This window comes from Monodelphis domestica, chromosome 4 (assembly GCF_027887165.1).
Source record: "Monodelphis domestica isolate mMonDom1 chromosome 4, mMonDom1.pri, whole genome shotgun sequence".
Lineage (NCBI taxonomy): Eukaryota > Metazoa > Chordata > Mammalia > Didelphimorphia > Didelphidae > Monodelphis > Monodelphis domestica.
The window spans coordinates 241,944,847-241,968,915 of record NC_077230.1 but is presented as its reverse complement, the minus strand read 5'-3'; the positions used below and the strand labels follow the sequence as shown (position 1 = coordinate 241,968,915).

The 24,069-nt window shown below is 37.7% G+C and overlaps 1 protein-coding gene across 2 annotated transcripts in view; it reads right to left on the bottom strand.

Annotated features, from left to right (window-relative positions):
• ALG9 (ALG9 alpha-1,2-mannosyltransferase) overlaps positions 1-24,069 on the bottom strand; it is a 119,062-nt gene that overhangs the window by 58,988 nt on the left and 36,005 nt on the right. For both annotated transcript variants that reach the window (XM_056794414.1, XM_003341222.4), the window contains 3 exons: positions 22,009-22,138; positions 21,193-21,340; positions 13,234-13,363 (listed from right to left, as the gene is read on the bottom strand). In XM_056794414.1, the coding sequence (XP_056650392.1) occupies positions 13,234-13,363; positions 21,193-21,340; positions 22,009-22,138 (408 nt within the window). The remainder of the gene's footprint in view (positions 1-13,233; positions 13,364-21,192; positions 21,341-22,008; positions 22,139-24,069) is intronic.

Genomic DNA, 24,069 nt, shown 5'->3' with positions numbered 1-24,069 from the left:
TATAAAAATACAATCTCAAGCAAAAAAATAAAAAATCTTGGATTTTAAATTAAAATACAATCCCCCCTGAAGTAGGTGTCAAAAAACATCCAGTTCAGCTTAGGATGCAATGTTGAGTTATGGGGGTGTATGAGTCAATCAATTATCAAAAGAAGAGAAAAACAATCAAAAACATAAGGAAAAAAATCAAAATAGGCCTTTGTATAGGTCCAATTTAAAGTAATTTCTATCCCACAAGTCTTTAGGACAGAATACAATAATATTTCATTTGCCCATTGCCATATTGTAAGAAAGGAAAAGAGCTAGAATTCTATTTTGATAGGGAAGTGTCATTCCCTTGTATGATTTTTGTCATTCTCAGGGATATAAGGAGCCAGCATGATAGTCAAATTTTGTACTTGTATGAGTACTTCGCAAAGAGTATAGATACAAGGAAGTCCTATGACTTAACATATGTCAAGCATCACAACCTTGAGTCCACATTAATTTCAACTCCTTCCATACTGGCGTAGAAGTTCATCAATCCCACATGGATTGGTTTCATTTTGACCTGTGTGCTCTTTTTGGCACTATTCAGGTTAAGTCTGTGGTCCTTGTTTTTATCCCATTTTCTGGAATCATATCATCATATACAAACATTAATCATAGTCCCATAATATTTTATCAATACTTGTACAAAAATATTCATAGCTGCGCTCTTTGTGGTGGCCAAAAACTGGAAAACGAGGGGATGCCCATCAATTGGGGAATGGCTGAACAAACTGTGGTATATGTTGGTGATGGAATACTATTGTGCTAAAAGGAATAATAAAGTGGAGGAGTTCCATGGAGACTGGAACAACCTCCAGGAAGTGATGCAGAGCGAGAGGAGCAGAACCAGGAGAACATTGTACCCAGAGACTAATACACTGTGGTATAATCGAACGTAATGGACTTCTCCATTAGTGGCGGTGTAATGTCCCTGAACAACTTGCAGGGATCCAGGAGAAAAAAAAAACACCATTCATAAGCAAAGGATAAACTATGGGAGTGGAAACACCGAGGAAAAGCAACTGCCTGAATACAGAGGTTGAGGGGACATGACAGAGGAGAGACTCTAAATGAACACTCTAATGCAAATACTATCAACAAAGCAATGGGTTCAAATCAAGAAAACATCTAATGCCCAGTGGACTTACACGTCGGCTATGGGGGGTGGGGGGGAAGGAAAAGAAAATGATCTATGTCTTTAACGAATAATGCTTGGAAATGATCAAATAAAATATATTTAAAAAAATAATAATATTTTATCAATAAATGGCAGGTTCCCATAGTTTAAAGCTTTTGGGTATGCATTGATATTATAGCAAGAATATATATGTGTATTAAACTTATATTACTGCAGGAAAATAATATTAATTACATGTACCTCTAGTACAAGAAATGAGAAAAAAATCAAATATTGTAATCAAAATAAAAGAAAAGCAATAATAAAAATAAGGGGGAAAATCAGTAATTTAATGTGTTCTCGAAAAACAGCATCCACTTGTCTTTGGATTATTATCTCCAATGCATATGATAGGGTACAGTCAATCCTTCTCAACAGAAGATGCTTTCTTCACATGTGAGCAATGAATCCAAGAGTCCTTCTCTCCAACCTTTGTCTCCTGGGATCAGGTCATGAAGAGAAAAGATGTTCAAAAGATGTGTAAGCCAGAGGACATCCACCAAAGGCTTTACCACGAAATGCATGTTGGTTATATGCTTGACATGTAGAGCAGGTTGAACAGACTTTAGAGGCTATAGTAGTTATACCAGGGGCTATCCATACTCTCTTAACAGAGTCCACAATGCCCTGGGTGCCAAAGTGACCATTTTTATGAATAGATTGGCAAATTTGGTGATAGAAACTTCTAGGGATCAGGGGTTTTCCTTTAGATGACACCCATACTCCATTAATCTGCTTCGCTTTGAATTTTTGTTTCAATTTTTCCACTTCCTTTTCATTATAGGAAAGTGATAAATTTAAATCATCAGTGGTTATTAATGTTAAAATTAATTCAGGTCCTTCTATGGCTACTAGCTATGCAGTGGCATCTGCTCGATCATTTCCTCTAGAGACAGGGTCAGTGCCACCTGTATGGGCAGAGCAATGAACTACAGCTAGGGCTTCAGGCAGCTGTAGAGCAGAAAGAATCATTAATAATTTCTGCAAGGTGGCAGGGTTGAGTAGTACAACGTTTCAAGGTAATGTTTTTGCTATTTAACAAGGTTATTTCATACCTTGTAATTCTCTGATCCGAGAATGCCTGTGTTCTATGCTTTAGCAACAATGCTTTCTACCTCATGTGGGCACATGATTGTTAATGGACATCCCAATACTAGATTGACAGTTTTTGTTACTAGTAAGGCTGTAGCAGCTACTCCTCTAAGACATGGTGGAGCTCCTGATGCTACTGGGTCCAGTTGGGCAGAATAATAAGCAATTGGGTGCTGAGGAGGTCCCAAAGTCTGAGTTAAAACACCTGAAGCTACTCCTCTTAGCTCATGTACATACAAAGTAAATGGTTTGTTGTAATCTGGGATGCCTAGAGCAGGGGCAGACAGGATAGCCTTTTTTAGATCTGATAGAGCTGACAACTGTTCAGGCTCTAATTTGAGGGGTTCAGGAACCGAATCCTTTGTTAATGCTATAAGGGGTTTAGTAATTTCCCCATAGCAAGGAATCCATTGTCTGCAAAACCCTGTTGCTCCTAAAATTGCTCTCAACTGTTTCTTAGTGGTAGGAGCCCTTAAATTTTGAATATTCTGAGAATTTTTAACATTCACAAGTTTGAGAAATTTTTAAGATTCACATGTGAATCCTATATGATGGTGGGTTTGGTTAAGATTGTCACTAACTGGGCTATTGTGAATTTTGGGGATTTTGGTACTTTCTTTAAATGTGTATTATCTACTGTACTACTGTTTTATAAATCTGTTAATTTGTGAAAATCATTTACATTCACAAAGTAGTTCATGGCCAAGTTAAAAACGGAAATGGATCTCATTTTTGGGTGAGAGACATTTGTATTTTACCTCTCCTTGGGTGACAGTGTGTCATTGATTGTAAGCTATGTATTTTTGATTTTTAAAACTTTTTTATTATTATTTTTCTTTACATGTGCAATATAGTATTTGAGTTTTATTTTTTCTCTCCTTTTTGTGTTTGAAGCACATGTCACCAGTATTGAGATTTTCTTTAACTTTTTTTTGATTTTGCAGTAATATAAGTTTAAAATACATTTCTCCTAATGTCAATGCATACCCCAAAAGCTTTAGACTATAACAATGACGCCATTGATTTGTTTAAAAATTATGGGACTTTGTAATGTATGCTGGAGAAGATGTGGAAAAGTTGGGACATTAATGCATTGCTGGTGGAGTTGTGAATTGATCCACCCATTCTGGAGGGCAATATGGAACTATGCCCAAAGCGCGATAAAAGACTGTCTGCTCCTTGATCCAGCCAGAGCACTGCTGGGTTTGTACCCCAAAGAGATAATAAGGAAAAATGCATGCACAAGAATATTTATAGCTGCGTTCTTTGTGGCAGCAAAAAATTGGAAAATGAGAGGATGCCCTTTAATTGGGGAATGGCTGAACAAATTGTGGTACATGTTGGTGATGGAATACTATTGTGCTCAAAGGAATAATAAACTGGAGGAATTCCATGGGAACTGGAACAACCTCCAGGAATTGATGCAGAGCAAAAGGAGCAGAACCAGGAGAACATTATACACAGAGACTGAAACACTGTGGTACAATCGAATGTAATGGACTTCTCTAGAAAGTGATCCTGAACAACCTGGAGGGATCTATGAGAAAGAACACTATCCACATTCAGAGGAAAAAATGTGGGAGCAGAAACACTGAAGAAAAACAACTGCTTGATCACATGGGTCGAGGGGATATGATTGGGAATATAGACTCTAAATGAACATCCTAGTGCAAACATCAACAAGGTTCTGATCAAGGACACAAGTAATACCCAATGAAATTGCACATTGGCTGCGGGAAGGGTTGGTGGAGGGGAGGGAGGGAAATAATGTGATTATTGTAACCAAGAAATAATGTTCTAAATTGACTAAATAAACTAATTCAAATGGGGGGAAAAAACAACTGCTTCAATACATGGGTTGAAGGGATATGGTTGGGGGATGTAGAATCTAAATGAACATCCTAATGCAAACATCAACAACATGGAAATAGGTTTTGATCAAGGACACATGTAATACCCAATGAAATTGCATGTTGGCTGCAGGAAGAGTTGGGGAGGGGAGGGAGGGAAATCATATAATTCTTGTAACCAAGGAATGTTCTAAATTGACTAAATAAATTAATTTAAATAAAAAGAAAAAAAGAAAATCTTGACCTCCAGGACTACATTCCCTAGAACTGTTAATAACTTTCTGGGACTCTTCCTTCTTTTTTCTTTCTTTATCAAGACCATGGCTTGGGTTAGTTCCCTTTTAACTCTAGTTTTTATTTTAATAAAACTTATAAATATAATACTTGAGTTATTGTATATTAATTTTTAATTTTCACACACCCTTCTGGTTCTGTAGGTTCATAACCTCAGCCTCATATTCAACTTTTCATTCCCTTTCCCACTCCCCCCAATCCAATCAATCACCCAGTTTGAAGTATTCTTTCTCCACAAAATTTCTCACATCTATGCTCTTTTCTCCCTTGATAGTCACCACTCCAACTTGGGACCTCACTACTTCCCCTGCACTAGTGTAAAATACAAGAGCAAACATGTCTCATTGCTTCTCCCAACTTCCACATTGCTGCCTAAGTGATCTTCCTGAAGCCCTGGGCTGGCCTTGCCAGGCAGCTTCAGTGACTTTCCCATCTGTATCTTCTATCTGAAGTCCTTTATTCCCTCACTCTAGCAACCTCTTTCTGTGTTTATGGCACATCACTCTCCTTCACTAACTATTTTAGCCACATTAGACTAGTTGCTGCTTCCTGAACATGACATTCTATCTCTCTTGTCCATACCTTTGCCAGGATCTCCCCTGTTCTGGGTATAGGCTCCTTCCTCAGCTTCCTACATGGTCCTCAGGCATTACTACCCACCATCCCAGAAATCACTGTTTTGGCTTTGTATACATTTTATTTTTTTTAATGTTTTAATTCTTACTTTCTGTCTTAGTAACAATTCTCAGACAGAAAGTAAAGGCTAGGTAAATGGGATTAAGTGACTTGCCCAGGGTCACAGAGCTAGGAAGTATCTGAAGCTAGACTTGAATCCAGGTCCTCTCAACTCTAAGCTTGGCTCTTGACTCCACTGAATCATCTAGCTGCCCACTTTGTATACATTTTAAATTTATTTATCTGGGTTTATGTTGTTTTCCCTAATAGCATATTAAACCCCTTGAGGGCAAGGATTATTTCCTTTTTGTCTTTGTTTTCCCAGCACCTAGAAAAGTGACTGACACATTAGGTAGCACAAAATGAATTGGTAGTGAATGAAGCAAAAGAGTGGCATTCCAGATGACGGAACTGATATCCAGAAAAATCTCTACAATTTAGAACACTGGGAAGAATCTAATTAGATGGAATTTAATAGGAATAAATATAAAATCTTACAACTTGGATTGAAAAAGTTAAACTTCAGAATCAATTGATTTATTATCAAAAGAATCAATCCTTTATTAAATACCTTCTGTGTGCCAGGCATTATCCTAAAATAAAATATGGGACAGATGGTTAAGAGAATTTTATTTTTTCTAAATCTTAGAGTATTGATCTATTGCAAACTCCATGTGAGTAGTTGATAGAATGCTGAAGCTGGATTTAGGAAGACTGAAGTTTGACTCTTACCTCTAAATATTTACTAGCAGTGTGACCCTGGGCAAGTCATTGAACCTCTGTGAATCTCAATTTCCTCATCTATAACACAAGAGTAATAGCACACATACATACATACATACATACATACACACACACATATATATATATGTATTTATATATATATATATAAATCACTTTGTAAACCTTAAAGTGCTTTAGAAATCAGCATTATTAGAAATTCTTTGACCCCCATCAGCACATGGACTTCCTGCTGTGGGAAATCCCTCCACCAACAGACAATTTGTTAGTAACTTCTACTCTTAGGGAGATTTCTGTGGCACTGAGTAGGGGTGACCTACTAATGTTCACACAGCGAGTACAAGTGATGAGGGAGATGTAAACCCAGCCCTTCCTGCCTCATAGGCCAGCTCCCTCTTCATTGTGTTGCTTGCTCTTCACAAAGTGATAATGACAGACAGAAAAGCTACTGCAATCTTAGGCTACACCAATGGAAATGTGAAAGGAGAATTGGTTTCACTGTCTTCTTATATGCTCTGACCATATCTGTAGTACTGTAGTCTTGGGCACCACATTTTAGGGAAAAAAACTATAAGACACAAAGTGTCCAGAGGTAGGCCACAAAGACAGGAAAGAAAAATGATAGCTAACATTTATGTAGTGCTTCAAGGTTTACAAAGCGTTTTACAAGCTTCATTTGATCCTCACTACAACCCAGGGATGTCGGTGCTAGAGTTGCCCGCAACTTTACAGATAAATAAAATAAACTGTAAAGTAGCTAAAGAATACATCAAACACAGATCCACTGAAGGAAATGGGGACACCTAACCTTAAGAAAAGGATTTAAAAGTGGCAAAGGAGCTGCCTTCAAGTATCTGAAGTTCTGGCCAATTGAAAAGGTTGAATGAGAGAAAAGGTTGAATGGGAGATGCTGAAGAGAGAATTTCTGTATAGGAACCAACTGGCCAAGATGGGCTTCTTGGGCTCTCTCCTGATTGTGAAGATTAAATTGTAATCCCCTGTCTATTTTTAGATTTTAATCCCCAAAGTGTAAACACAGTACTTAAAGTTGAGTAAGGAGATCTACCCATTTTGGATTTTAACCACAAAAAGGTGTGAATACCCATTTCATACATTGAATGGGAGGTCTGTGACCCACGTGTGAAAGAGTGGGCAGTCCTGAAGAGGAGCGTCAGCTGTGATTGGTAGATGAAAAATTTAGGGGAAGTGACACAAGAGAAAAAGGTCTTTAACAAGTGGAAACAGACACACAGATAGAGACTAGAACTTGGCTGTGGAACTCGACCCTGGAGGATCTCATGTGGGAGACCTCAGACTGCTTTCCTTTTAGATGGTCACAGTGGTGAATGTAAAGACTGACTTCCTTCCTTGCCCTTTTTGGAGGTCCATCATCTTGAGACTCCTTTCCCTTGGCTTGGGCCTTAGAATTGCTACCTGGGGCAGAGGAACCAGAGCTTCCTCTCTCTCTTTCTCCCCTTTTCTCTCTTCATTAATATCTCCCCTCTATTGTAAAATAAACTATCATAAATTCCATTTGACTTTGGTAATTCATTTTTGAGATTTAGAAATTAAATTCCCATTGACCAATTAAATATTAAGTCCAATCATAAAATTCACAGAATTTTGACATTCTAAGATCCCTGTTTTCCCTCTGCCAGCACTCAGTATTTTCTTCTCCCAGCTAAATAAAACATACTATAAAGAAATTAGTGCTGAAGTCAACAGGACCTCAGTTTTCTCACTTGTAAAATTAGGAAGATTAAGTCAATAATATTTGTAAGGTTTTAGGATTCTACAAAACTGAAAATGGAAAGCTTAATATTCCTTATAGATACAGTACAAACATACTGTTTCAAGGAAAAGGGTCTGGATTATACAGCTTATTATGCTAGGAAAATGCAGTTTGGGGATAGGTAATGACAAGGGTATAAAGGATCCCATACTGCTTCTTAATCACAAGTAGTTAAGAATTTATCTAGCCAGGACTAGATAGCCAAAGTCTTTGATTTCTATCTGTAGGTATCAAGCCCCTTCAGGATATTGATAGGCCATGTCTCAAAAGAAGCTTTTAGCTCAATGAAAGATTTGATTAGAAACTGAAATTAAGAGATGAGGGCAAGATGAAATAGAAACATTCTTATTAGAAGCTAAGTGATTCAGTCTTTGGTTACCTCTATAAGGGATCACCCCAAGCATCCATTAAGTTTAAGAAACTCTAAGTAATATTGAGAGCCTAAGAGATGACCAAGATCACTCAAAAGACAATATGTTCAATATAACTGGAAAAAAGAATCTAAGAATTTCCCCATTTTCAGCCTACTGATCTCTATTATAAAGTATTTTCTAAACTATAAAGAGCCAAATAAATGTGTTATTGTCATTGTTATGTTGCGATACATCATGAAATAGTTTTACTCTTCTCCAGGGATATCTCCTGAGTTCTGAAAGAAGTTCAGGGATTATGAACTGTCTGCAAGAGGGAAGCCTTGAAAAGTGTCTCTGTCCTGTTTATAATTCAATTTATAAGTATTCATCTTGCTTTCAGAAATTCAGTCCTGAGCCAGGCACTGCAGGGAATATATGGTAAGCCTATTGCCCAGTCCCTGCCTTTAATAAACTCACAACTCAGTTGAAAAAAAGAAAATTTACACATATGAAACGACAGATCAAAACAGAAAAGCAGAGTTAAGCAAGACACTAGTTCTAGTTCCAAGTCTCATTAACTAGATTAATAGCTTTGGAGAATTTGACTTTAGTTTCTTATCTATAAAATTAAGAGGTTGGATATGATGATTTCTAAGGTTCCTTCTTCCTGTGCTTCTTTTTATCAGTTTAGAAGAAATGCTACAGCTCCATAAAGCCAAGAGAAGAAGGGACTGAATATATTCCTAATGGAGAAAACAAAAGCAATTTAATCAATAACTAACTTAAAGATCAAAAGATGAGAAAGTTTCCAGCAGGATAATCAAAGTCACAGAAAAGATGGATCTACAAGCTCTCTCTCCTAAGTGGCTGATTTCTTTCTAATATATGTATATATCAATTAACCAGATCTACATAACAGGAAAGAAATGGGCTTATTCTCTTACTTATACACATATATGTATATATATACATACAGAGATGGTTCCACATCTCTATAGATAGATAAATTATAAGTATTTAGATTTATCTATCTACAGACCTATAATTCTATCTATGGATATCGAGTGAAGAGTGTGGATGAGAGAGTTACAGACTGCATTATAAGGACTTGGTTTGCAGGAAAACATCATGCAGGAAGAGAATGAAATTCTGCTGTCGATGGGGGGGATGGGGCTAGAACCTCTACCCAAGAAAAGGAGATCAGCATTTAGGGAGAGGGTTCTTCTCTCTTTTGAACTTGAAGGGAGAGGAGCGTCTTGCTGAGCTCAAATTGTGATCCCTCATCTATCTGAAGAAAATCAGATTAGCCATCCTTCCTCAGTAGTGGATAGAGACTTTTTCCCTTTGGGGAAGATAGGAGACTATCCACCCAAGAAGGTTTTCAATTGACCTCTTCAATAACTGTACATCCTTCTATATCAGGAAAATACAACAGCCTGACTCCACAATCTCACCAGGGACTCAGGTTCCCAGACCTGAGCCCTTAACCCCTGAGGGGAATTTAGGTTAAAATATTAGGGATTTCCTAATTTTCCCTCTACCCTAAACCTACCATTCCTAAATACTATAAAGAATAAATAGATCTTATTAATCCAGAAGAAACTGAACATCTTATTCATCTAATGTGCTAAGGAGATCAGGATAATATCTATCAAGGGAAGAAACCAGAAACCAGAGACTGAAGGGGATTTCCTCCTTACCTTTCAGCTCTGGATCTTGATCAAATCTCTCACCTTCCCATGTGTAGCTCTACCTAAGAGAGGAAGTAGTGAGGTCTTTTTATCTGTCCCCCTCCCCCCCCTCTCTTAGAGCTTTCAACTTTAATTCTTGATCTCCCACTAGTATAAGAGGTAGACATCATATATAATATAAATACTGTATTTACATATGTATATATATTTTATACATTTCTATATATGTAAGGAAGAGAAAGAGGAGGGGAGAGAGACAGAGAGACAAATGAGCTGACTAGTTCTTCTGGGATAGGGATAAGGACTGAACCTATACTTTCATTAATATGTGGAACTCCTAGACGAATTTCTCTACCAATGGCAAACCAGTACCTTCTCTGAAGCTTCTAGTCTTAGAGAATTGTCCGGAGCACTGAGAAATTAAGTAATTTGCCTCAAACAACCAGTATGTGTCAGAGATAGGTCATGAACATGGGTCTTCCTAGCTTGGGAGCCAGTTTTCTACAGACCACCCTGCTCCCCTCAAGCAATTTTGCTGAACTGCCTTTTTTCAAAATTCTTTGTTATACCCAAAGATCCGAGTTTTGGGGACAAGAACCCACTATTTGACAAAAACTGCTGGGAAAATTGGAAACAGTATGGGAGAGATTAGGTTTAGATCAACATCTCATACCCTATACCAAGATAAATTCAGAATGGGTAAATGACTTAAATATAAAGAAGGAAATTATAAGTAAATTAGGTGAAAATAGTAGAGTATACCTGTCAGATCTATGGGAAAGGAAAGAATTTAAGACCAAGCAAGAGATAGAGATTACAAAATGTAAAATGAATAATTTTAATTACATTAAAGTAAAAAGGGTTTGAACAAATAAAACCAATGCAACCAAAATTAGAAGGAAAGCAACAAATTGAGAAAAAAATCTTTATAACAAAACCCTCTGACAAATGTCTAATTTCTCAAATTTATAAGGAGCTAAACCAATTGTACGAAAAATCAAGCCATTCCCCAATTGGTAAATGGGCAAGGGACATGAGTAGGCCGTTTTCAGATAAAGAAATCAAAGCTAACAATAAGCACATGAAATAGTATTCTAAATCTCTTATAATTAGAGAAATGCAAATCAAAACAACTCTGAGATACCACCTCACACCTAGCAGATTGGTCAGTATGACAGCAAAGGAAAGTAATAAATTTTAGAAGAGATGTGGCAAAATTGGGAATTGTTTGTCGGCTCCAGGAGGGGAAAGAACATGAAACATATAACCATGGGAAAATATTCTAAATTAATTAATTAAATAATTTTTTTAAAATTAAAAAAATTCTTTGTTATAAAAGGTGGCTTGTTGGGGAGGGAAGAGGAGAGGAATACCTGCAAATGAAGGTGATGTTAAAGCAAAAAATATCAATAAAAATTTTTTTAACTTCTTATAAAATTATTTCTACTATGTGGATCAAGTACAATACTATAGAACAGGGCAAATCAGGGAAGAAAAGAAGTTTAATAATGAATACTGAAATACTCATGCTACTACATTATTTGTTTATAACTAGTAGCTGCCTTCCAAAAAGCTGAAAGCTTTTACAAACTATATCTTATTAGTTCTTAACATCCTCTAAAGGAAAGCAAAGGGCAAGGTATAACTTGTATGAATGGGAAAGTAAAGGGCAACCCAGACAAACAACTCTCTATTTTAGCTGTAAAAAATGAGCTGTGGACAGTTTGAATGAAGATATTTGGGCAAAGAAAAAAATAGATCTGCAAAGCAAGGAGAGCTCAAAACATTGGAACACACAGATCATCAGGGGATGGGAGAGAGAAAGAGTTCCATGGAACTCTTGAAGGAGAGACTGTTGGACTTAGCCAGGCTGATCTCAGTTTTCCCTTTCCCTCATGATGAGGAGAATGGTTTGAAGACAGATCACTACACTTTACCTCTGGTCCTGACATTTCTACTTCTACTTGGAACTGGAAAAAAGACAGATCTTGGGGGCAGCTGGGTAACTCAGTGGACTGAGAGCCAGGCCTAGAGACGGGAGGACCTAGGTTCAAATCTGGCCTCAAATACTTCCCAGCTGTGTGACCCTGGGCAAGTCTCTTGACCCCAATTGCCTAGCCCTTACCACTCTTCTGCCTTGGAGCCAATACACAGTATTGATTTTGATGGAATGTAAGGGTTTAAAAAAAAAGACAGATCTTGCCCAGAAGAGACTTGTTAGCAGTGCTGTTATTATCTACTCTTAGGGGGAGATATTTTTTTGTTTTTATGATGAGACTTTATTTCAAAAGCCTTCAATCAACAAGATAATTTAGAATTAGGGAGACCCTGATTTCCCTCTTTCCCCAGCTTCATCTTATCCTCAATCCCAGTTAATTAGAAGAAAGATCAACTGTTATGAACATCTCTCTGGCTTATGCTAAGTTATCACAGACCTGACCAGAGAGCAACATCACATTACTATTAGTAACAATGCTGGCACATTTTCTTAAGAAGCTAATCACATTAAATTTAAGAGCTAATTTGGAAAAATGAATCATTGTGTAGAATTCAATAGTAAGACATCAGATGTCTCTTCTGCCTTACAAAAGCCCAATGTGAGTAGCCTGTGCTTAGGGAATACTTCTCACCAGTTGAGACTATGAGCCACAGAAATCAAAAGAAAATTTTTCAAAAAAAAAAACAAAACCCAAAAACTTAAATCATAAAGACATGGATAAGTCACAGGGACAATAAGTCTAGCTTATTTTTTTTAAATATGCAATTCTATCTGTTATCCATGCTTCCTTCAGTCAACATTTTAGAGATAAGAGACTGGGTACAGGCTTTATGCCAATAGTTCCAAACCTGGAGTCAGTGAACTTTTAAAATATTGTGATAACTATATTACCAGTATTCTTTGTAATCCTATTTATTTTATTCACAGGCTTCACGAGATTGCCAAAAGGGTCCATGACACAACAGGAGTTAAGAACTCCTGTTCTAAAAAACAGGTAAAACCTAATCTCCATATAACCTAGAGCATATCAATAATAATGTCAAACATGTCATCTTCCAAATGGAAATAAAATAAAAGAGAATGCCTATCATGCACCAAAATAAGAGGAAGTTTAATAAAACAACGATGTAGTGTCCCAGAGAAGCCACCATGAAAACAACATTCAATGACAATTCAATATGCCCAAATTAGAGCACAATTATAGTAAGTCAAAAGCAGAATCTAAAACCTAAAGGTCTCAAATTCCTTTTAATAGACAAAAGGATAACATAAGAGTTTCAGGATTCAAAAAAAGTAAAAGATTTCTCCGAGAAGAAAGTGAAAAAGCTTCTTATTCAACCAAGATAAAAGACTAAGCTATATGTTTTGCAAATAATAAAGTGAGGAACAAGACAGATTGAAAACAAAGTGATGATGTTTACACAATGAAGGTTTCTTTGTATAATAAGTCTGCAGGCTAAGAAATCTCCATTTTATAAACAGTCGGACATTAGGAGTACAACTCCTTTCAAAGGAGGAAAAGGAAAATGTTGCCCTTACATATCTGGATGGTTCTTCTTGGTTCTGGTCATTCATGTCTTTGGGAACAATCCGTGTGGCCATTGGTCCCTGGGCAAAAGGTTTCGGCAACTGTCCCCTGAACTCTGATGGAATGAATTGGAGTTGCCAACTGCCAGAAACACAAATATAAAAAAATAAGGAAAACACAATAGAAATACATTGTGACATTTATTTTAAGTAAGCAAAAAGAATCAAGTAAAAAGATTTCAGTTGGGGAAAATAATCATTCCTACTGTGTCTAGCAATGATCAGACTGAATATGATGTGCCATGGCCAATTCTGGTTACTACAGTTTAGGCTGACAACTGTGAATTTCAAAACTACTCAACCCTGTTCAAACCATCCTTTAGAGGATGGGATTTGGCTATTTCCTGATCAATAACAATAGAGATACTTGGAATGATAGAATCAGGTCCTGGAAACTACAATCTCCACCCTGCTCAAGGTAACAGGATTTAGAAAGGGCTGCAGCAAAGCTCAAGATTTAATTATTTGAGAATATGGCCTTCAACAGTGTGGAAAGGAAACAAGACTGACAGTTTGTGGGGGAAGGGCCCAACTGGGAGTGGCAGTTGGGTGTTGTGACTAGCACTTCCTTCCTGCCGGGTGGGACTGGGGTCCTGGTGTGTTGGAGGAGAGAGGAGCTTGTTCAGCCCAGTCTGGAGTGGCATGCTCTTCTTGGTTCAGTCCAAAGGCACAGGCTTCTAAAGGTTAGAATTGTTCTTGTTTGCTTTCTGTGTACTGCTAAGATTCTGAATTAGAACAACGAGAGTAGACGGGAGTGGGACAAACTCTCCGCCAGCCTCTGGGGCCTGGCCCTATACTCTGAAGCTGAGGAAAAAACTCTAATCCCAATGGGTTATTAAACTTTATATTACTGGAATTCACAGTCAGATAAGTGGACTATCTTTTCTGGTCATAGAGGGAACTGAACTTCAGCTCAATCATTCCAGGACAAAGAGTCCTTATCGGACCCCTGCGGCTTCCTCTCAGCAGGGGGCATCTCCCTCCCTTGCCTCTCCAAGCAATATACCCTCTCTCCCCTGCTACAAACCTCCCATTTATTCCCATTTTTCCAATCCTATTTCCATTCCCAATAAATATTACAACAGACATGTGCAAAGGGGACAGACCTCTGGGCGGTCCTGGGTTAAACTAGAGCCACCATTGGCACAGGTGAGACACAGGAAGTAAGGTAGAGGAGAGCTCAGGAGTGCTGGAACTTCCTGGGTGGAAGAGTGTGTGGTGGTTGGAGCCTGGTGCTTGGAGTGGAGGAGCCCTCAGACTGTTTCTCCATTTTGATCATGTGAGTGATAGGGACTGATCTCTTTTCTTTGCCTCAGCTATCTAAGGGCTTGGGCCTTTGGCCCAGCCTAAGCAGAGTGGGTATTTAAGCCTATTCTCCCCGCTCTCTCTTCTCTCCCTCTCTCTCTTCCCTCTCCCCCTCTTCCCACGCCTCCACCCCCCCCCCCCCCCCCCCCCCCCCCCCCCCCCCCCCCCCCCCCCCCCCCTCTCTCTCTCTCTCTCTCTCTCTCTCTCTCTCTCTCTCTCTCTCTCTCTCTCTCTCTCTCTCTCTCTCTCTCTCTCTCTCTCTTTCTCTCTCTCTCTGGCACTGTATATTTAAAAGCACAAATTACAATGAGAAAATACACAAACTTAAAGGAAATGTGGCAGCTACATCTAGGTAAGGATCAATAGAAAAATAAAAAGAAAACATTGCAATGAGTACAAAAAAGGACACTCAATAGGAAGAAGAAATGGATGATGAATCTGAGAAAAATATCATGGAGCTGTCAGAGGTACACAATATACTAGTGAAGATACAACAATGATGGAGGGCTTCAACTTATTGAATTATCTGTTGGAGTTCTTTCTGAGTTAATAGCTGAGTAGCAAATAAACTCTTCAATTGCCTTAATGAGCATTTCACTAGTCAAAAGATGGTAGAAATAACTAGTGGAAACGTTCTTCTAGATCTTGTTGTGATTTATAAGAAGAAATTGGTTGCTGAGGTAAAAAAGAAGAAAGAAGCAACCTTATAATCTTCAAGTTTGTTATAGATAAGAAAAGGAAGCTGGGAGAGAAGGGTTTTGAGGGAAAAAATGGGGCCTGTGATTTCACTAGTATAGGGAACAATTCCTGGGGCCCATCCACCAACAGAGACCAGGATCTGCTATGCAACTTACAGCCTTAGAGAGTTGCCTGGGGCACTGAGAGGCTAAATGGCTTTCTCAGAGTCACACAGTCAGGATAAGTTGGAGGTGGGTCTTGAACCAATATCTCCCTGACTCTGAGGTTGGGATTCTATTCCTATACCATGATATCTCTCCTACTTAGATTTTAAACAGATATGGAGAGAAGATGGTAGCAAAAGCAGAAGACTAAGGATAAATACAAAGAAGGAGAAAAGACTCATGTTAAGAATGCTAAATATCAAAACAGTTTGAGGTTGGCAATGGATGGGAAGGTCCCAAAAAGGGTATACTGGGAGTAAGGGTAAGATCAAAGAATGGATAGGATTGCTGCCCAGAGTGCCAAGAATATAATAATTGATCACTAGAAGGTTGAAAAATTTTCAATCTAGGAACAGAATAAAAAAGGGCTAATAGGTCACTGAAGTCCAACATGCATTCCTCTTTCCATCAGCACCTCTGTTTCGTTTGACCGTCTTTGAGCATGATGCCCCCATGCCAGGTACTCTCTGATGTTCCCCTACTTTTCAGTTTCTTCTTGTATGTTGTCTCTACCCCCATTAGATTGTAAGCTCCTCGAGAACAGGAGCTGTCCTCCTGTTTCTTTTTCTTTTTTTTTTTTTATATAAACCCTTACCTTCCATCTTGGAATCAATACTGTGTATTGGTTCCCAGGCAGAAGAGTGTTAAGGGTTAGGCAATGGGGGTTAAGTGACTTGCCCAGGGTCACACAGCTAGGAAGTGTCTAAGGCCAGATTTGAACCCAGGACCTCCCATCTCTGGGTCTGACTCTCAATCTACTGAGCTACCTAGCTGCCCCCTGTCCTCCTGTTTCTTATTAGTATCTCTAGCACTTATCAAAGTTTCTGGCACATGATGAACACTTAATATTAAACTGAATTGACTAAGTGCTTTCATACCCTTGCATTGGATTTTCCCTATATCCAGAATGCATTCTCTCTTCGCCTTAACTTCTCTAAATCCCTGATTCTTTTAGGACTGAACACACATGTCTCCTTCTGCAAGGAGCTTTTCCTTATCCTCCCAGCTGTTGGTGACACTAGCTCCCTCTGTCATTTTGTATTCATTCTGTAGGTATGTATATGTTGTTTCCATTGTTAGAATGTAAGTATCTTGAGGACAGGACAAGTTTTCATATTTGTTTCTGAATCCCTAGAAGCTTTCAAAGTACTTCATGTATAGTAGATAATAAATGCTTGTTGACTAATTATTTAACTGCCACATGGAAAAGGATTATTTATTGCTCCAAAGGATGGAACCACAGGAACAAAATTGAAGAAAAGAAGATGTCAACTTGATACAAGAAAACATTTCCTAATTAGTGCAGCCTAAAAGTGAAATAGGTAGCTTAAAGAAATCATAAGACAGATAATGGGATCATAGACTGCAGAGCTAGAAAGAACCTTAGAGACCATCAGGTCCAATCCCTTCAGTTCAAAGATAAGGAACATGAAGAACAGAGAAGCTAAATGACCAGCTCAGGGTCTTGGCTAGAAAGCTACTAAGGCAGAATTTTAATCTAGGCTTTGATGGCTCTGAGTCCAATGCCCTGTCTGCTCTATCACACTGCCTCTACAGCATAAGTCCTCCATCACTAGAGATTTTCAAGTGGAGGTTGGACATGCAGAAGGGATTGTTTAGATAAAATCTGGAGCAGATGACCACTGAGGTCTCTGGCAACTCTGAGATGATTCTGGTGATTCTCTTTAGCTGGGAGAAGAACTGTCTTCAAATGTTTGAAAGGCTATCATGTATAAAAGGCATTCAACTTATATTGTTTGGCTCCGTAGGGCAGAATCTCAAGAGTGGGTGAAAGCTAAAGGAAGGCAGATTTTGGCTCAATATAGAGAAACATTTCTAACAATTAGAGCTGTTGAAAAAAAAAGCAGAATGAATTGCTCTGAGAGATAATGCATTCCACCTCCCAATAATGGAGAACAGAGAACCATTGTCCAAGTTCCTGCAAAAGGAGTTCATGCATCAGGTGGAGTTTGGACAAGATGAACTCTGAAATCCCTTATAACTCTAGGATTTTCATTCTAAAAATCTAAATAGGTAGTGTCACTGCAAAAAGAGAGAACACAAATCAATTCAGGGCCACTACCTTTAGCATCTCAAGATCATTCCTTTAACATATTCTATTTGCATCTCATGAATATAATTTGCAAATTAATCACCATATTCTTAGTTCCATGTACCTAAGGACTACCAGTGAAATAATGTAGTCTTAGAAGTTATGAAACAACATTAGCAGCAGGAGTTCCTAAATCTGTACTCATTTTTGTACTCAAAGACAAGGATAAGGAACACACGTCAATAATAAAGCAAATTCAAAACATGCCTAAAGGAGCACAATTCTGTAGTGTGAGAATATCAACAAGCATTTATTAAACATTTACTGGGTTTTAGGCACTAGAATTGCTAAAGAATGGAGATACAGAGAAAGGTAAAAAAAACAAACAAACAAAAACCCAGTCTCTTCCTTCCTCACGGAGCAAAAATATACAGTCAATGTTCTATCAAGGATATCTCCAAGGGGAAGCTAGGTGGCTCAACAGATAGAAAGCCAGGCGTGAAAACAGGGCATCCTGGGTTCAAATCTGGCCTCAGACACATCATAGCTGTGTGAACCTGGGCAAGTCACTTAACCACAAATGCCTAGCCTTTGCTACTCTTCTTCCTTGAAACCAATACATGGTATGAAAGTTAAAAGTTTTGCCAAAAATATTTTAACTCAGTAGCAGTGGTTACTCATATTTACAGAGTGTTTTAATAAAGTGTTTCCCTCACAATAATTCACTGAGGTAAGTAACATTAGAATTCAAGTTCTATGGCCTCCATTTCCTTTTAACAGATGAGAAAAATGAAGCTTATAAGTAAATTGTCCAAGGTCACAGAGCAAGTAAATGTCAGAGCTGTGACTTAAGCTCAAGTTTATGGATTCTTTAAATTCTGAGGTCTACTATGCCACAATGTCTATGAGTATAATCAAAAATAGGATATCAGCTGGTAAAACTGCTAGAAATAGTACTCAAAAGAAGAGTTATATGACTCATACTTCCCTCACTCACATTTCTTTTTTGCCCTAATATGACTTGGTAGCATTAGCAGTGTTAGTTAAAAGGAATTCATAGGCCTATGATTGCTTTTTATCACATGTAAAATAGACAGGAGGATGATCTATTAATGAGATCCAAGTCACAATTACAAGAAGTACATATCAGCTAAAGAAGTAAAATTGCTTTTACAGACATCTCCAAGAGCTGATGTTAGTAGGCCTTTGATAGACCTAGGTATGTTTAATCTAAGAACAGAAATAAAAATGAACCTACATTAAGAGCTAACTCTTAAGCAGGTTCCATGCAGAGCCTAATCTATCACCCAGGAGCCTAGCTTTGGACTTTTGACCAAAATGTCTGAATAGAGCCAGACCACTCAACTCCCATACCTAAATTCAGCAAAAATTTGAAATTTCTACAAGACCAAATAAGACCCCAACCTGAGGAAGAAGTCTGTTCAAGAACCCAGGGAACTCAGGATAAGTTCAAGCAGGACTGACCATGAGAGACTGGCCCTACCACAAAGGTCCAATTTAGGAATTAAATCTGAAAAGATGAGTGAATCAAACAGTATATTGACCAGGATAAAAAAAATGTATGTAAACCTAGAGGTCCCTAAAAATCTATCCTAGAAGGAGATAGTAATTCCCTAATAACCACAAATAGAGACTCATAAGAAAAAAATGCATCCTCCATAAAAACTACATAAATGTCTATAAGAAATAAAGCAAGAGTTAAAAATGCAATAAAAGTTCAGGAGGAAAGAAATGGAAGAACAAGTAGTTTAGAAGAAAAAATATAGTAAATGGTAACAAAGTGCCTAAAAGCCAGAATAGTCTAAACAAAAGCAATGACCCCATGAGAAAGCAAGAAATACTAGGTTAAAGTCTGAAAATATAAGATATTTGGGCATATAATAAACAATAGACAGAAAACAAATCAAGAAATCATGATTTAAGAATCACTGACCTCCTTGAAAACTATAGTAAAACTGATATAACCCATAACAGACTACTTACCACTTAGAGAAGAAAAGGAATAAGTGATAGAATCTGAATCACAAAATGTCAGAAAACCAGAGTAATAGATTGTTTCTAAATGCAATTGAAAAACAAAAAGTTAAAAAGAAAAAGAAAACTATTGTGAAAAACAAAGTCTGGGCACTACACTTTAAGAAATGGGATGAAAACTGTCCTGATCTACTAGAACCAGATGTCAAAGTGAAAATAGAAATAATCTACAAGAACCTCCTAAAATACACTCTAAAAGGAAAAATCTGACAATGTCAACCAAAATACAGAACTCTCACATCAGAAAAAATGCTGCAAGCAACTAAGAAAAAGCACAAGAATTCACAAAAACCAAGGAAGGTAAATTTATTTGAGCAATTCAGATGAGATGTATGATAATATAGTGCTGATTCTCTAATAGAGAAGGAAAGAATAAGTAACTTTTGAGAACTTTAATGTTTTCAAGGATAAGTCTGAGGCCATGAAGTAGGAAAAAAAAGAGGCCCTGGGGATGAATTTGTTCTGTTCTGAGGGTTTGAAAGGGTAGAGAAGGAAGGGTAAAACAAAGAGCACACTACTACAAGAAAGAAGAAAGGGGTGGAACATGCTATTTCTTATAACTGGGGTGCATGATGCTGATATAAATATGGAAGAAAGGGTGGAAGAAGTGAGAATCAGTAAAACCTCACTCTTATTTGAAGCAAAAAGGAGAAAGAGAAGGGGTAAGAGGGAGATAACAAGATTAGAATCAAGAACATTTGCATCAATGGACATATTTTAACAAACTGAAGTATATGAGTGTAATAACATATTATTGCACAGTAAGAAATTATTTCAGGGAATCCTGGGAGTATGTACTGATACAGAGTGAAGTGGGTAGAACCAGGAGAACAACTTATACAAGGACAATACCACCACAAAGAATAACTTTACAAAGTATAGGCATTCTGAGCAACCATGTCTCTAGGGGAACTCCCATGATGAAATATGTGGTAGGCCCCCTGACAAAGAAAATGGATGCAAGGTACAGAAAAAGCCATACATTTTTAACATAAGTTTCAGGGTTTGTTTTGCTTGCCTATGCTTAGATGTTACGAGATTTTTTTCTTTTTTTCATATATTTATTTGGGGGCAAGGGAAAGGGAGCAATAGTGATGCCCCCCAAAAAGAAGGTAAATAACTCGTTTTAATACAAAAAGAACAAATGAAGTTTAGAAGGTAAGACAAAAAGAATACTGTTTTAAAAGTAATGTGTGGGAATTATGTACTATTTTTTAAAAGCAAGCAACATAAAATGGTGATATATGACTTCATACAATATCTTCTTGTGTTCTGCTGTATATATGTAAAATTTTTTTTTAGTTTGGGATTTTTAAGTTAAAATAAAAGATTCTAATCTTATGTGACATAAGACAAAGAAAAGCACATAAATAGATGAATTGGCTCTAGAAAAGCCAGTGAACTGATTGTGAAGACAGAATAATTCACTTCTTGCTGGGAAGCCCACAATATCTATATAAAGACTTGACCTTGGTCCTAACCTTTGGATAAAGTTGCAAAAAATAAAAACAAAAAACTAAGAAGATAGACTAACAGGTCTGTCATTTCCTTTCCCTCCATTTAAGAACTGGGTGGTAGAAGAAGAATGCAACTTACTTCTCAGGTAGAAGAAAGCTGCTGGGGTATCGGTACCACTCTTTCCCCACACAGACATTCACCGGCCTCCCTTCTGGGACTGTGTGGATAGCAGGATCAGTAGCAATTTGGTGGAATTCAGGATACAAATCAAGGGGTCCATGATACTCTGAAATAATTAGCAGAAAAGGAGATATACTGCAAAACAAGATTCAAAATTTAATTGTAATCCATATTAAATTCTTACTGAAATTCTTCACGCAAAGAAAGAGTTTGAAGGTTCATCATAGGCATTCCTACTTGGTCAATGCCTTTTCCATGGGTCAGATGTTAACCTAGTATATATGAATAAATTATATTTTCTCTTTATTTTGGTAAAAATTCTTTGCTCTATTGCCTTTCTCTACTCCTTTTCACCTTTTTGGGGATTTTGTTGTTCGTATCACATTTTAATGTCATGTATGCAAATTGCTATTCCTGGAAAGAATATTATAAGAATTCAGCCTCATATTAGAATCTTCAATTTTAGAACTTTCTTAATTTAATACCATCCCCTTTTTTAAAAAAAGTAAATGTATACAGATAAACAATTTACAGCTAATCATACTAAAAAGAATTTGCAATCTTCTCTACTCTTAACATAAAGTCAAATTACTCCTAAAGGGCAAAAAACTCTGATATTAAAGCAATAGCTATCAGAGATGATAGAGCTCCCCTCCCAGGCAAGAAGTTTCTTCTTAGCATAAGAAGCAAACATATCAAGTTACCACTCATCAGCTAAAGTCTTAGATGAAATCCTTCAGGGATCTAATTTAAGTTCTTTGCTAGAATATTTACCTCTGAACAATGCCACAGATCGAGACAGAGATAGCAGTCCAAAGAGGAAGACAGTCCCTAAAGCCAACCAATTGGAAGAAACCGTGTAATGTTCTAGACGATATCGTTGAAACATGAAGTGATAACATTTCTAGAGAAAAAATATATAGAGACATTATTGATGAAGAAATCGAATGTGCCCACAACATGTGTCATAAAAACCCAACTGCCACCCAAGTGGGAAAGTATAAAAGACCTGATAGAGTATTAGATCCAAGGACATATGGAAATACTCCACTGTCTAAGAAATGAAGGAATATATTTCCAAAGCTTTTTATACACTAGTACCAAAGAATGATGATATTTATGGTGTCTTGGTAGTTTAACAGGAGAAAATAATTTCTCTAGCCCCAAGAAAATTTTCTTTTAAAAAAATATTTGAATCAATGAACATATTAATTGTTTTGCTTTCATACCACAGAGGGGTTTTTTTTGGGTGGAGAAAGAAGGAAAGGTGTTTTTTTGATGGAGAAGAAAGGAAGGAAGGGAGGGAGGGAGGGAGGGAGAGAAGGAAGAAAGGAAGGAAGGAAGGAAGGAAGGGAGGGAAGGAGGGAGGGAGGGAGGGAGGAAGGGAGGAAGGAAGGAAGGAAAGAAGGAGGGAGGGAGGGAGGGAGGGAGGGAAGGAGGGAAGGAGGGAAGGAAGGAAGGAAGGAAGGAAGGAAGGAAGGAAGGAAGGAAGGAAGGAAGGAAGGAAGGAAGGAAGGAAGGAAGGAAGGAAGGAAGGAAGGAAGGAAGGAAGGAAGGAAGGAGGGAGGGAAGGAGGGAGGGAGGGAGGGAAAGGAGGGAGGGAAAGGAAGGAGGGAAGGAAGGAAGGAAGGAGGGAAGGAAGGAAGGGAGGGAGGGAGGGAAAGGAGGGAGGGAAAGGAAGGAGGGAAGGAAGGAAGGAAGGAAGGAAGGAAGGAAGGAAGGAAGGAAGGAAGGAAGGAAGGAAGGAAGGAAGGAAGGAAGGAAGGAAGGAAGGAAGGAAGGAAGGAAGGATGACGGAAGGAAGGAAGGAAGGATGACGGAAGGAAGGAAGGATGACGGAAGGAAGGAAGGAAGGAAGGAAGGAAGGAAGGGAGGGAGGGAGGGAGGGAGGAAGAGAGGGAGGGAGGAAGGGAGGAAGGGAGGGAGGGAGGAAGGGAGGAAGGAAGGAGGGAGGGAGGAAGGGAGGAAGGAAGGGAGGGAGGGAGGGAGGGAAAAAGAAAAAATCATTTGACAGGACATCGAGGAAGTTCTTTTAATTATATCTCAAGACCACTTACAAACTACAAAAAACATATTAAGACACATAGGTCATATATTCCTATATAATATATAGATTCTGTCAGGTGTTCATGAGTAGTTTCTTCAAGGTCTTCCTATTTTGAATCAGGTACACTACTACTAATCATTATGACAAGTCTTTTGTTTCATTTATACTAAAAGAAGAATGGGAGAGGAAGAGAGGAGGAAAAGAGAGAGACAAAAAGAATGAGAGATAGAGAGAAAGGAAGGGAAGAGGGAATAATGGAAGGGGGGAAATGTGTTCAAAATGGCAATATCAGTGTTAAAAATGCCTAAGGAAACGAAATTTTATTTTCAATTTCAATCTGAAGCAGGAGTAGGGAAGGTCTAGGAATCTGAAGATGTCATGAAATGGTGGGTACAGCTCAAAAAAATTTTTTTTAATGCACAAAAGTAGAAGAGTGTTTTGAGATCAAGGAATTGTCCTTAATATAAGTTTTAGTCCTTATCACCCACGGTCTTCAGTGGTTAGTTATTTGATTTAATCACAAAATGTAGAATAAAATTCTGCTCTAATCCAAATGTTTTAAGAAGAGATTCAATTAGTTCTGCTTTTTAAAAAATTATTTATTTTAATTATTTAATTTAATCAGGATCTAATTCTCTTTTAGTGACTTAAAAAATGAATTTAAAGTAAACAGTGCATGTTCTGAAATAAAAGAATAGTTATTTATGGAAAAAGTCATCAGCAAGTAAGATAACAAATAGCTAACCAAACAGAGGTATATAAATACCTGTATAGTAAATTACACTATG